The following is a 15,654-nucleotide window of genomic DNA, read 5'->3' on the forward strand; positions in this document are numbered from 1 at the left end:
TTATCATTCAAAAATGACCAGGGAATGAATGATTATTTCTTAGAAACAGTTACCAGGTTATTTTACCATGTAGCTATGCTACACTGAAAATTCAAAATATATTAAGGGAGTCTCTTTTTATCTTTACCAACAGGTCAAAGTCTATTGGAAGCAAAATCATAATTGCCCAAGAGAATAAGGAGTTGTTTGCTTGCTAATCTACTGTGTATTTTTCATAAGCTTTGGACTCTAGTTCTCTAAGTTCTTAGCAATAAGAAAAAACTCCCATGGATCCATCTGTGGTCACTGCTCTCAGCGTGATACTCTGTCTACTTCTCATTTCAGTATGGAGAAAGGGCTATGGAAAAGGAAAGTTACCACCTGGACCTACTCCTTTTCCAATTATTGGAAATATATTGCAATTAGATACTAAGAATATCAATAAATCCTTTTGCCTGGTAAGTATATGTGTGTAGATTATGTGTCCTCACAGAAAGATATAGAATAACCTCTACCTAACTTTCTCCCAGAGAGACTTCGATTCCTTCCAGGAAGGGAGATTGGTACCACAAGGCTAAAAGCTCTGCTTTCTTCAGAGAACAGTTTCTAAGGGAGAATTATATCCATCTACTCCCTCAATTATTTTTGTTTTAGGAAAACTAATTTTAGATTTAAGCTGTGCTCCTGATTAGTATTTCCTAACAGAGAATGTGATATCTTTAAGTTATATCCTAACGCTTGATTCCCTTTTCACCAAATATCAGTTACATAAAGACCATCACAGAGAGTGAATAACAAACAACCCATTTATCTAATCCAATAGCAAACAGAAATCTGAGAAGTTATACAGATGAGAACATACCAGATAATAGACAGTGAATTAATTATCCCATTGGGGATGAGATATCTCAGCTCAACTGAATGAGAGAGTCCCCAGTCTCATCCAACTGGAAATTCCTTGAAGTCTCTTGGGAGACAAGCCAAGAAAGGAACATGATCAAGATAATAGCTTCTTCCCAGAGTCTTTCTTTCCCTACAGAGACCTTTCTCTAAAGAGATCCAGTGCCTAGCACAGTACTTGGTATATAATATGAACTTAAGAACTATTTGTTAATATCTAAAAGTAGGCTTGGATTATATGATTTCTAAGATACTTTCGTCTATGATCCTATGATGCTGGGATACCTATTTAGGATGAGAAGTCAATAAATTGATCAAAAGTTTCAATAGGCTTTCCATTGGGAGAAATCGGGAAGTAATGAGAGAGATAGAGGAAGGAGAGGGGGAGAGGAGGGAGGAAAAAAGAAAGAAGGAAAGAGAGAGAGAGGAAGGGAGAGAGAAAGAGATAGAGAGAAAGAAGAAGAGAGAGAGAGACAGAGAGAGAGAAAGGAGAGAGAGAGAGAGAGAGAGAGAGAGAAAGAAGAAGAGAGAGAGAGACAGAGAGAGAAAGGAGAGAGAGAGAGAGAGAGAGAGAGAGAGAAGGAGAGAGAGATTAGATATGTACACACATATAGATATAGAGATTATCAATGGAAAGTAATTTCAGAGTGGGACTGATGGGGAGGGACTGGGACTGGGAAACAACTTCTGCAGAAGTTGGAATTTGAAACAAGTCTTAAGGGAAGCCAGAGAAGCCAGGAGGCAGAGGTAAAGAGGGAGAACATTCCAGGAAATTGGGAGCAGTTGGTTCAAATGCATCATGTCAGGAAATGGACTATGAGGAATGGCAGGTAGGCCAGGGTAGATGAATTGTAGAGTGAATTTAGGGCAGTAAAGCATAAGAAACTCAAAAGGCCAAAAGAGGCTAGATTGTGAAGAGCTTTAAACGTCAAATAATAACTTTATATTTGATCCCACTGGGAATAAGGAGCCACTGAAGTATATTGACTAAGGGGCTAATAAGTAATTTAGTAAAATCACTTTAAATAGTGAGAAGAGGATCAATTGGAGAACAAAGAAGTAAAGGCTGAGAGAGACCAATTGAGATTGCAAACTGGTGGAGAAAATAGATAAGGATGGAAACAAGAGCACATATAGAGAGTTTGACTTTGACAAAAAGAAAAGCCACCTAATTTTTAAAATTTTATTTATTATTATTATTATTATAACTTTTTATTGACAGAACATATGCATGGGTAATTTTTTTTACAACATTAAACCTTGCACTCACTTCTGTTCTGACTTTTCCCTCCCCCCTTCCATCCCTTCCCCTAGATGGCAAGCAGTCCTATACATATTAAATATGTTATAGTATATCCTAGATACAATATATGTGTGCAGAACCGAACAATTCTCTTGTTGCACAGGAAGAATTGGATTCAGAAGGTAAAAACTATCTGGGAAAAAAATTAAAAAATGCAAACAGATCACACTTATTTCCCAGTGTTCTTTCTCTGGTGTAGCTGATTCTGTCCATCCTTGATCAACTGAAACTGAGTTAGGTCTCTTTGTCAAAGAAATCCACTTCCATCAGAATACATCCTTATACAGTATTGTTGAGGTATATAATGATCTCCTGGTTTTGCTCATTTCACTCAGCATCAGTTCGTGTAAGTCTCTCCAATTCTCTCTGTATTTATCCTGCTGGTCATTTCTTACAGAACAATAATATTCCATAACATTCATATACCACAATTTATTTGGCCATTCTCCAATTGATGGGCATCCATTCATTTTCCAGTTTCTAGCCACTACAAAAAGGGCTGCCATAAACATTTTGGCACATACAGGTTCCTTTCCCTTCTTTAGTATCTCTTTGGGATATAAACCCAATAGTAACACTGCTGGATCAAAGGGTATGCACAGTTTGATAACTTTTTGAGCATAGCTCCAAATTTCTCTCCAGAATGGCTGGATGTGTCCACAATTCCACCAACAATGTATTAGTGTCTTAGTGTTTTCCCACATCCCCTCCAACATTCTGCATTATCTTTCCCTGTCATTCTAGCTAATCTGATCAATAGTGATTTGGAACACTCTTTCATATGAGTAGTAATAGTTTCAATTTCATCATCTGAAAATTGTCTGTTCATATCCTTTGACCATTTATCAATTGGAGAATGGCTTGATTTCTTATAAATTAGAATCAATTCTCTATATATTTTGGAAATGAGTCCTTTATCAAAACCTTTGACTGTAAAAATGTTTTCCCAGTTTATTGTTTCCATGGAATGAATTTTAAAGGAAGCTGGATATTCTAAGCAGCAGAGTTTAGGAATTGAAGTTGAAGTTGAAGACCCTGCTCTAGGGGCATAAACTATATTTTATCAGCCATTCTGCTAGCTGCTATTCCACAGTTTTAGGCTTTTTGACCATTTGCATTCTAAAGCATATGTCTTACTTGTACTCTCTTTAATGTAAATGTCAAAATATCAAGCTGGAGTTATTAATGAGTTGAAGATTTCTCCATGAGATTAACAGTGTAAATCCAAGGCATTTACTTTTATATTTATCAAATTGCCCTCTATATTTCCTCCTACAGCTGGCAAAAGCTTATGGCCCAGTATTCACTTTGTATTTGGGTTCTAAGCGAGCTATCGTGTTGCATGGATATGAAGCAATTAAGGAAGCTCTGATTGGTCATGGAGATGCATTTGCTGGCAGAGGAAGTTTCCCAATATCTGATACTATTAACAAGGGATTCGGTATGTTTCTGTGTGATGTAAGGCAGAGAATTCAGATACAATGAGGAATATGGAAATGTAACATTCTAAGAAATTGGAGAAAATGTACATATCAATTCAATTGAATGAATATTTATTAATTGCGTGCTGTATCCAGGTATAAAAGCTACAAAGACAAAAATAGAACATTCCCAGTCCTCCTCAAGGAGCTTCCATCCTACTACATAAGGTGGAAGTGAGAGAGGGGGATGCACATCGAGAAATAAATATAAAATTTATACAAAATAAGTACACAGTAATTTAGGGTTTAGATGAAAGCACTAACTACTGAGGTAATCAAAGAAGACTTGGTGGAAGGTGGCATTTAGAGTAAGTCTCCCAGAAAGGGAAGTGTTTGTTCTAAGATGTGGAGGATAAGAAGGAGAGAATTTTAAGTATGAAAAACCATTTAAGCAAAGCCATGGAGATAAAAGATAGAATGTCATCTTTGAGAAATAAGTAGTTCATTTTGGTTAGACCTTAGAGTATATGAAAGTGAGTAATATGTAGTAAGCCTGGAAAAATGGGTTGGAAGCAGGTAATGAATGGCTTTAAAAGCCAAGGAGAAAAAATTCTGGTCCCAAAATTGATAGAAAAGTACTGGAGCTTACTGAGAAGGGGAATGCCTTACATCTCTGCCTTAGGAATATCATTTTGGCAGCTGCGTGCAGTTCAGATCAGAAGGGAGATCAATTAAGAGTTTAATCCAATGCTCTAGATCAGAGGTGATGAGGTCCTGATAGAGTGATGGCTTTGTGAGTGAAGAGAAGATAGATTCAGTATATGTTGTGAGGACAGACAGACTAGACTGTATAGATGGGGAAGGGGTGGATAGAGAGGAATGATAAGACACTCCTGTGTCAGGCATTATGACAAATATTTCATAAATTGATCTTCACAAGAATCCTGGGAAGTTGGTGACATTATTATCCTCATTTTACAGTTGAGGAAACTGAGGCAGATTGTGGTTAAGTGATTTGATCACAGCTACACAGCTAGTAAGTATCTTAGGTTGGATTTGAATTCAGATTCTCTTAATTCTAGGTCCAGTGTTCTATCTACAGTGTCACCTAACTTCCAAAAAATAGACAGTGAAGAGTTAAGGATTGACTTAAAGATTGTAAAAAGGGGAAAATGGCCAGAAGGATGGTGATGCTCCCAGTGGAAATAAGGGAGGCATAGATTTGAGGAAGAAAATACTGAATCTTATTTTAGACATTTTAAATTTCATATTTTTATGGGACATCTAGATAGATTCGTCCAGCAAGTGTTTGTTGACGTGGGTTTGGAGGTTAGGAGAGAGACCCTAGTCTCTCTAGGCTAGATAGGTAGCTTTGGAAATCAGTTACATAAAAATCATAGATTGTTGAGGCTTTGGGAGCTAATGAGATCACTGATTGAGGAAAAAAGAGAAAAAATGAAGAGGACCCAGGACAGAACCATGAAATACAATCACACAGTGAAGGTGAGATATGTGTCCATATCGGTCTCTTCCAGCTGGACATCCACCCTGTGTGTTCTGGTTCTACTAGGAAATTATCTTTTGACAATTTGACCAATATCTTTTACTTTTTTTGCCCCCAAGGATATCATAAGTTAGTTATAAAAATACAAGAATACAATGCGAAAAGTATTCCTTTGAGCTACAAAGCTAGTAATCCATAAAATATAAAAACCAAGTTCTTCCTCTTTGGTCCCCAGTGAAGTCTAGGAAGATTAGGACTCTGAGCCTTTCTCAAAAGGCATGGCAATGCTTTTGGTTCTTTGGACCAAAAGATAAAGAAGAGAAATAAGATTAAGGTGTTCCATATCTCTTCTGAGATCTTTAATGATAATCTGAATCCATTTGGGACTTCAGATTGATGGCTTCTTCTTGCCAGAAGTAGGTTGAGAATGTAGGGCTCCCAAAGGACCATTGTGGTGAATGAGTGTAGTATAGGATGCAGAGAATGAAGCAGAAAACATGGATAAAGGAGAAAGAAGCAAATTGGCCACTTCTTCCCTGCACCTCATCGAGTTCTTCTGGAAATAAGACTGGGGGCCATGAGCCCTTGAGCATGTCATCTGAGAGGTGAAAATGGACTTTGACAACATGAAAAGCTATTGAAACTAAAGAAGCTTATATTCATGATTGCTGGAGTTAATCTAACTTTCTTATTTATCTTCCTCTCATAATTCAGTTCAGGAAATTTTAAAAAAATTTTCTCTACTTCCCCCAAAGGACTCCTTTTCAGTAACGGAGAGAGATGGAAGCAAATTCGCCGCTTCTCACTTATGACCCTGAGGAATTTTGGAATGGGGAAGAGGAGCATTGAGGAACGAGTCCAAGAAGAGGCAAAGTGCCTAGTGGAAGAGTTAAAAAAAACAAATGGTTAGTGGTTGTTTACTTTTCATGATTAATTGCAGCAAATATTGTTTTTCTAATAATTCATATGGATCAAGGTTGAGCTCAAAGCCTTTAATGTAATTTACATCCAGCTACCCCTCTCTCCCTTCTTCTCTTCCTCTCTCCCTTCTTCCCTCCCTCCCTCATTCTCTCCTTCCCCTCCCCCCCCATCTCTCTGTTTGTCTTTCTCTGTCTCTCTCTATCCCTGATTCTCTCTGTTTTTCTCTCTCTCTGTCTCTTCCTCTGCCCCTAGCTCTCTGTCTCTGTATTTGTTTCTTTCTCTGTCTCTTTTTCGTCCCTGTCTCTCTCTATATGTGTGACTCTGTCTCTGTCTATCTCTGTTCCTGCCTCTCTGTGTCTCTTCCTTTGCCCCTATCTCTCTGTCTCTGTATTTGTTTCTGTCTCTCTCTCTCTATGTGTGAGTCTGTCTCTGTCTATCTCTGTTCCTGTTTCTCTGTTTCTCTGCCTCTGCCTCTCCTTTTCATCCATTGACCCCTCATACTTTTCTGATCATTCCTTCTCAGTCCTCTGTCAGCAGTCCATTAACTGTGGGTGTACCCAATGTTCTGGCTTTAGCATTCTCTTTTCTTTCTTTACTTTTACTTGGCATATACCTCAGTTCTCCTTGGGTTCAGTTATCTTATATATGCACATGATTCCAAGATGTATATACAATCCTTAACTTTTGCAGAGGGTAATGTTCTTTAAAAAAAAACAGAGCAAAAATTTTAAAAAATGCAAAAGTTAATAAAGTGAACCTATTTGAAATAGAGGATTAGATTCCTGTGACCACCAAAAACTATAATCTTTCATGAGAGGTCACTGAAAATCTACTTTTCTGCATGTCATTCTTGATAAAATATTAATTCTGCTTGTATTTTTTCTAAAACAGTAACCATGAAATAACCCATAAAATGCAATATACAAAATTAAATTTTGTTGATTGTTTCAATCATGATCATACTCTCCATAACCCTATTGAGGTTTTCTTGGCAAAAATATTGAATTGGTTTGCCATTTCCTTTTTATTTTATTAAAGCTTTTTATTTTCAAAATATATGCATGGATAATTTTTCAGTATTGGCCCTTATAAAACCTTGCGTTCCAAATTTCTTCTCCTTCTTCCCATACCTTTCCTAGATGGCAAGTAATCCAATAAATGTTAAACATGTGCAATTCTTCTATACATATTTCTTGAATTATCGTGCTGCACAAGAAAAAATCATATCAAAAAGATAAAAAAATGAAAAAGAAAACAAAATGGAAGCAAACAAGAACAAAAAGAGTGAAAATGCTATGTTGTAATCCGCACTCAGTTCCCATAGTCCTCTCTCTGGGTGTGGATGGCTCTCTTCATCACAAAACCATTAGAACTGTGGGTTGCCACTTCCTTCTCCAATTCATTTTTCAGATGAGGAACTGAAACAAAAAAGGAGTAAGTGACTTACCCAGTATCACACATCTAGTATCTGAGACTGGATTTGAACTCAAGCCCTCCTGATTCCTCCTATAAAAATATCATGTTATTATTACTTTGGACTCTTATCACCTTTTTTCATGGATTATAGCAATAATATTTTGATTAACCGTAGCTAAATTATAATAAATAACAATAAATAATAATTAAATAATCTCTCCCCATTCCAATGCATCCTTCACATAGCTACCAAAGTGATTTTGCTCAAGCAAACGTATAACCTTATGACTTCCCTTCTATTCAATTGGATCTCTAGGATTAAATACAAGCTCCTCTGTATAGCATTAAGAACTGTTCACAACCTTGACTGTTGCTCATATTTTTTTTCCTTGCACATTCCTCCTCTCCATATCCTCTGCTGTCTAGTCAAATTTTCATATGTGCTATTCTTCATTTCCCATTAGTAGAGAGTCCCTGAATTCCCTCAAGATTCAGCTCATGTGTTGCCTTCATTAGGGAGTCTTTCCACCTTCTCCATCCCAAGATATTAATATCTTCTTTGGGATTTTTGTGGTTACAGGTTTGTTTGTTGTGTCCAACTCTTCATGATCCCGTTTGGGGTTTTCTTGGCAAAGACACTGAGGTGGTTTGCCATTTCCTTTCTCAGCTCATTTTGCAGATAAGGAAACTGAGGCAAATAGGGTAAAGTGACTTGCCCAGGGTCTCACAGTGTCTGAAGCCAAATTTGAACTTAGGAAGATGAATCTTCCTAACTTCAGGCCTGACACTCTGTGCATTGTACCACCTAGCTGCCTTCTGAGATTACTTTTCATCATATGTGTAATACATATAGATATCTACTTATTTATACATTAGATTGTAAGCAGCTTGAAGGCACAGACTTTTAAAATTATTTCTTTGTATCCCAATAGGGCTTAACAGAGCTGGATTCTTTTCATGAACAGGATCAAGCTAGTGGCAAGAAATGCCAGCTGGTGGTTAAACACACAGCATTAGCTAAGGTGTAATCCAGATTTGTTGGGGGACACAGCTTTTTCTTGTATTTTCAGTGAAAATTAATTTCAAATTAATGCTTAAGTTTCCCTCTTTCTCAATCTTTTCCATTCTTTAGGTCTGCCTTGTGATCCCACCACCATCCTTGAGTCTGCCCCCTGTAATGTCATCTGCTCAGTTGTTTTCCAGAAACGTATTGAATATCAAGATGAGAAATTTCAGCGTTTAATGGAAAATTTAAATGAAAATATCAGGATTCTTAGCTCCCCATGGATACAGGTAGGGTATTCTCATCTCCATCTTACAGGAGAAAACTGAGGATGACGGAAGGTGAGCGGCTTGACTGGGTCCCATATATAGGTAATGTCTGAGGTCGTTAGAACTCAGTTCTTTCTGATTCTAGGTCCAATGCTTTATCCAATAAAAAATATTTTATTATTTAAGAATTCTATATAATTCCAGTAAATATTAAGGAGGCCCTAGGAGGCAGAGAGTGGGATCTAAAATGATTCTAGAAGTTTGGGGGAAGTGAAAAGGGAAGTAACAGTTGTACTACTGTTTCTACTTACTCAGTTAATGTTCTCTTCTGAACTATTTGTATCCAAAAGTAAGAATTTATCTTGTCTATCCAGGCCCCCCCCAAATAATGTTGATTCTTTTTCCTTTTTAGGTCTACAATCTTTTCCCATCTTTAGTCCATTATCTCCCAGGAATTCATCATAAATTAATCGAAAACTTTCGTTACATGAATGACTTTGTTTTGGAGAGAGTGAAGGAACATCAAGAAACCTTGAATGCTAATGACCCTCGGGACTTCATTGATTGTTTCCTGATGAAAGTAGAGGAGGTAAAATGGGAAGAGCAAGTATTATAGTGGGTAATCTGGCCTTGAGAGGGAGTGACTGAAATATTCTTCTCATTGGTATTTAGATGTACACATAAATAAGAATAAACGAATATTTATTAAATCTAGAGCATAGGTTCTTAACCTTTTTTGTGCTATGGACTGTTTTGTCAGTCTGATGAAGTATAGTGATCCCTTCTTCTAATAATGTTTTATTTTTCTTATTTTATTTTGTTTGTTTTTGTGAGACAATTGGGATTAAGTGACTTGTCTAGGGTCACACAAGAACAAAGTGTTAAGTGTCTGAGGTTGCATTTGAATTCAGGTCCTTTTGAACTCCGGGGCTGGTGCTCTATCCACTGTGCCATCTAGCTTCCCTCTAAGAATATTTTAAAGAATTGAATACTAAATTTCCATTAGAGTCTAGTGAAAACAAAACTGCATTTTTTCCCATTTAAATTCACAGACTCCTTGGCATAATCTGTCTTAAGATATATCAGTCAATCAACAAGTATTTATAAAATGCTAACTGCATTGAGGTAATAAAGAAAAGCAAAATTAGTGCTTGCTTGCCAGCAGTTTACATTAAAGTGGAAGAGACGTGTTGATAATTAGATCTGAACATGATCTATGCAGAGTAGATGGAAACTCGCCTAAAAGGATCCTAGCGATTGTGCCAGACTCTGTGATAGATCTGGAGTCAGAATCCCTCCTTTCCAGCACTATAACTAGGCATTTTTTGCCTCAAAAGTCCATGCTACTCACTGCAATGCCAAATATCCCATCAGTTACGAGGAGAGGAATGGATACCTCTTTGTGGCGGAAGAAAGAGCCATCAGGACACTAGCTCCTGTGGGCAGAGACCCAGGGACCCCCCCAGGCCATTGCTAAGGAAGCTATTCTCAGAGAAAAGAAGTATGACATGTGGGAACAATTAGACCTTGTTCTAATGAATTACTGCTGCTAATTAGGTTCTACAGCCAGGGTTTACTTTGCACTTGTTTTCCAAGAAACATCCTAGGAGAAATGTACCCATATACATATATATATATATATATATATATATATATATACACATATATGTGAATATTAAAATATCTATATTTATATGTACATCTGTGTATACCCATATCTATTTATCTGTGGGCATATAGGTGGTGCAATGGATAGAATGGTGAGCCTAGAAATCAAGAAGACTCATTTTCTTGAATTCAAATCTGATCTTAAATACTTACTAGCTGTATGGCAAGTCACTGAGGGCAAGGCACTTCCCCCACTATTCCTAAGTTGTCTTATCTGTAAATTGAGCTAGAGAAGGAAATGACAAACTGTTCTAGTGTTTTTATCAGAAAATCCCAAATGGGGCCACAAGAGTTGAACATGAATGATCACAAACAATAATCTATCTATCTATAATTGTATTTATAGTCATTTCTTGACTTTTATGGGGGTAATATTCCTAGAAAATGATGCAAAAGTAAAAAACATGAATGTTTTTATATTGAATCTATAGAAAATAGAGGCTGAGGTTCCCACAAGCACTAAAAATTGTAATCATTTGCTAACGATTGTTGAAAGTATTTTTCTGCATACAATTCTTGCTGCTACAAACATTAATTCTGATAATATGCACTTTTCCTAACACAGTAACCTTGAAATAACCCATAAAATTCAGCATACACAATAAAATTGTAATAAAATTTTTCTCCCTAGTAATTCCTAGAATTCTGTGACCTTTTGTGTTAACACATACACATACAAAAACACTTCCTAACTTCAGACAACATTTGTTTTTCATAACACATGAAAATTACAGTATCATAGATATTTTATAGCAAATAAAATTCTTAAAACAAAAAACATTTTAAAATCTGAATCTTACCTTCCATTGTGTCAGATGTCTGTGTGAGGGCATAGTAGTAGTAGTAGTAGTGATGTGGGAAAGATTCCAATCTTTGATTCCCAACCCCCCTAGCTAATGTAAATTACCCTTTGACTCACAAATCCTGGTCCCTTTGAATTTCAATAGAAGGTCCGGACCTGTCCCAGCCCCACCCGGATCTGAGCCAACTCTGGGGCTACACCCCAAAGCCCCTAGAGCTAAGTCTCCGACTTAAAAGGACCACACTGGGAACCCCTCTTTGCAGAGATTCCAAACATGGTCGCCATGTGAGGACCCTCTGTCCACTGGACCCTCTGTCCAGTGTCCTCCTTATCTCTACCTTCACCTATCTCCTACTTCTAAACTCAATAATAAACCTCTTTTATTAATCTAGCTCTCTGGGCTAATAAATGCTCCCTGTACCCCAAACCTGCCACTAGACCTTAACTAAACCCTAATTGCATTTAGGTATCCCAAATGTAGACCTCAACATGTGGTCTACACCTCAACATTCGGTTCCTGACCTCAACAGTAGTAGTGTATGTATATGTATATATATATATATATATATATATATACTGTTCAATTTTTCCTGACTCTAAAATTAGCTCCCTATCCATTATAATATGCTGCATAATGGGGAGCAGGTAAGATGAAGTATTTGATAGTAATTTGTATATAGCACTAAATAAATGTTATTCTTTTATTCCAAATTTACTAAGTTGCTTAATACTATTTACCACATTTTGAGGTAAATATTTGGGGGAATAAGGGGAGAGTGCAATATCTGGATGAGCCAAATTCATAAGATATTTGCCATTTCCCCACTCCATTCTGGGTTACATATTTCAGCTCTAATCCAGTTAATATATTTATCAATTACTTGTCTCAAATTTTTCTAGGAAAAGCAAAATCCACAATCTGAGTTTACTATTGAAAACCTAGTCTATACCACTCTTGATCTTTTTGGAGCCGGGACAGAGACCACCAGCACCACTTTGAGATATGGCCTCCTGCTTCTGCTGAAGCACCCTCACATAACAAGTAAGTGGACAGATATTATGCAGAATAAAAGTGAGGAAAAAAGAGGTTCATGACCAGCCCTGCTGAAACACTGCTTGGAAAAGTTTCTGTTGGTATTTAATTTTGTTTAATATTAGTTTATTTTATTTAGCTAGTTTAATTTTATTTTTAATTAATATTTGTTATTGTGTCTTCATGTTCATTACCTTTCTATCCATCCCAGCACTTTGTGAACTAGAAAATGCAAAATTGTGAAACAGAATCTCTAGTATCACCAGCATATGATCTTCCAACTTTAAGAGCTCCAAGAAGGGGAACTCACTACCTTTCGAGGCACTCTTTTCTCTTTTTGTATGATTCTAGTTGTTGGAAAGGTTTTTTCTTTATATTTAACCAAAATCTACCTCTCTGCAAATCCTCTTTTCCTAGTTCTGTCTTCTGGGGCTATATTGAGCAAATTGAATTCTTCCTTGATAGAATGGCCCTTTACATTCTGGAAAAGAGCTTTCCTGTTTCCCGTTGGTCCTCCCTTTTTTAGGCAACCATTCCCAGTTCCTTCCTAGCCTTGTTCAGCATTGTATTCTGTGCTTTTTGTCTAACACCTTGGATAGGCTCCTAGAACTAGTTCTCAAATGGCTGGAACAAGAAGTTGCCAATACCACAAACATTCATTAGACAATTAGAACCAAGTTATTACCCATCGATTTCAGCTTATCAACATCCTCCTGTAACACTGTTGACACAATTTGGGCTCGATAAGGACAGGAAAGAGCTAAACCATCCTTTTTTTCAAATTCAGAACTGATAGCCTAAAATTAAGCTAAGCCTTTTGGACACCCACAAAGTCATGTTGAGTGATTTCACAAAATGCTCTCCTTTTTGATGAAAAACTACTGTAAATCTGGCCACTGCAAATTTGATCAATAGATCGTAATTTAAGAAAAATCTGGAGTTTAGACCTCAAGTTCTAAAAAGTGATAAGAAAGCTTCCTTAAATCTATTTTGCTCTTAAGCTACAAGGTAAGCCTAACAACAACAATAAAACATTTATATAATGCTTTCTATGTACCAGGTACACCATGAGGGTATTGGTGATTATTATTTCATATGATCTTCACAACAACCCTGGAGGTAGGTGCTAGTATTATTCCCATTTTACAGATGAGGAAACTGAGACAAAAAGTATTTAAGTCAATTAATTGTCTAAGACTGGGTGGAGATCCAGTCTAACTCCAGACCCATTGCTCCCCAGTTGATATTTGGCATTCAGAACAAAATAGGATTCAGTTCACAGTTTTGGAATGTGGGGGAGAGGTTGCACATTTCAAAATTTCTACGTGTGAAAACAAAAGATGTCAAAACTTTATTTTTTTTAGTAACAGCTTTCATTTTTCAAAATACATGCAAAAATAGTTTTCAACGTTCACCCTTGCAAGACTGTGTGTTATATATTTTTCTCCCTCCCTCCCTTCCTTCCCCTCTAGACATCAAGCAATCCAATATAGGTTAAAGATGTGCAATTCTTCTAAACATATTTCAACATTTATCATACTACACAAAAATCAGTTAAAAAAGAAAAAATGAGAGAAAAAAGGTGAAAACATGTCAAAACTTTTTTTAAAAAAAGAAAAATCTGATGATCACATTATTAGAGATATTTTAGAGAAGTATCCTGGTTGTTAGTAATTAGACTAGCCCTTGCAAATTTGAGACCCTTTGATGTAGAGATCTGTGTCTACATCTAAGTCATTGATGAAAAAAAATTCAATTAAATATTAAATAATTCTTAAAGTCTAAGTTTAAAAAAGTCCTATTCATTAAAATATGCTGCTTTAAGAAAGATCAGAGGGGAGATAAAAACTGAGATAATACCAAAATGTACGAAGAATATTAGTATTCATCCAACTTAGATCAGAAATGCCCCTAAAGACATTAGAACTTTATGGGAAATGATAATAAATTGAAAGATTTTTGCTTTATCTTTATTTCATGAATTTAAATAGGAAGATGCGACAGCTATTCAATGTTCTCTTTTGCTGGCTATTCTAAAATAAATGTTTAACAAAGATGTGATGGGTCAAACACTAGGAATCAGATAACCTGGATTATAATCTCAAATCTATTACTAACTATTCTTGGACTCTAGACTAGTTACTTTCCCTTTATTGAGTTGGGTAGAACTCATGTGAAGGAGAGTAGTTTAAAAAAGTTTAGAAAGGAAAGTTATAATCAGATTTTGGAAAGCTTTGAATGCCATACTTAGACATTTGGACTAGGCAATGGAGAGGCACTGAAGGAACATTTAAATATATTCTTAAGTCCGAAGATTTAGACTTGGAATTTCAACTTTCTCCTTTAAAAGAGGAGAGAACTGAGTGAATGATCATTGTAGATTATTCACCACTCACTATTAGACATTGAGGTTGTTTCTTTAAAATTATAATTAATATTGCCACATATATTTCTGAATGCATTTTATTGTTTTCTTCATGAAAACATTTTAGATTATATTCCAAATATTCAAAATTTGTGTTTTTTTTCTTTTTATACTCTGTCAAATTGGCTTCCTAAAAGGTTTTAAAAATCTATTTGCAATTCTACTCATAGTGTGAATATTCTTATTGTTCTATAAATTCATTAGTTCAATTTTTCACTAATATTTTTGCCAATTTTATAAATATTATCTCAAATTATTTTAAATTTGCATTTCTATGATTATTAGTGAGGCTTAAAATTTCAGGCGACTAATTGTCTTGTAAATTGAGTATTCTTTTCTTTTTGAAATATTTGTAGAGCACTAGGCCTGGAGTTAGGAAGATTTGACAAACACTGTGACATTGGAAATATTTGTATCAGTTTCTTATAAAGTTTAGATGTTAAATTTTATCAGTTTTATTTGCTATAAATATTTTTTCAATTAAAGCTTTTTTTATCTTGATTGTTGCTCTGTAGAACTTTTAAAATTTTAGTTAGACAAATCGACTTTTTATTTTTTGCTGAGGCAATTGGGGTTAAGTGGCTTGCCTAGGGTCACACAGCTAGGAAGTGTTAAGTATCTGAGGTGAGATTTCATGTCCTCCTGACTTCAGGGCTGGTGCTCTATCCACTGCCCCACTTAGCTGCCCTGTGACAAATCTACTTTAACATAAATAATTTCTTCTATTTGATACTTAAAATGTATCTATTTTCCAAAATTGAGATATTCCATTCCACTTTTTAAATAGTTCATTTTCTTATCTTTAACTTTATGATCCAGAAGTAATTTGTTTTTCTATAATGTAATGGGATAAGGATCCAAATTTATTTTTCAACATATTGCTAGTTGGTTTCTCAGCATTTATTAAATAATGAGTCACTTCCCCAGGATTTATTGTTTATAGATTTGAATTGCTGGTCTTGATTATGACTTGGTTCTATTTTTGAGATTTCTATTCTCTTCTGCTACTG

General features: G+C 35.8%; 1 protein-coding gene across 1 annotated transcript in view; it reads left to right on the forward strand.

The window, feature by feature from the left end:
- The window catches only part of LOC100915447 (cytochrome P450 2C19-like), a 28,784-nt gene that overhangs the window by 2,483 nt on the left and 10,647 nt on the right, over positions 1-15,654 (forward strand). The window contains exons 2-7 of the mRNA XM_003755255.3: positions 134-437; positions 3,461-3,623; positions 5,863-6,012; positions 8,577-8,737; positions 9,129-9,305; positions 12,087-12,228. Coding sequence (XP_003755303.1) covers positions 267-437; positions 3,461-3,623; positions 5,863-6,012; positions 8,577-8,737; positions 9,129-9,305; positions 12,087-12,228 — 964 coding nt within the window. The 5' untranslated portion in view covers positions 134-266. The remainder of the gene's footprint in view (positions 1-133; positions 438-3,460; positions 3,624-5,862; positions 6,013-8,576; positions 8,738-9,128; positions 9,306-12,086; positions 12,229-15,654) is intronic.

The sequence above is a fragment of the Sarcophilus harrisii genome, chromosome 2 (genome assembly GCF_902635505.1).
Source record: "Sarcophilus harrisii chromosome 2, mSarHar1.11, whole genome shotgun sequence".
Lineage (NCBI taxonomy): Eukaryota > Metazoa > Chordata > Mammalia > Dasyuromorphia > Dasyuridae > Sarcophilus > Sarcophilus harrisii.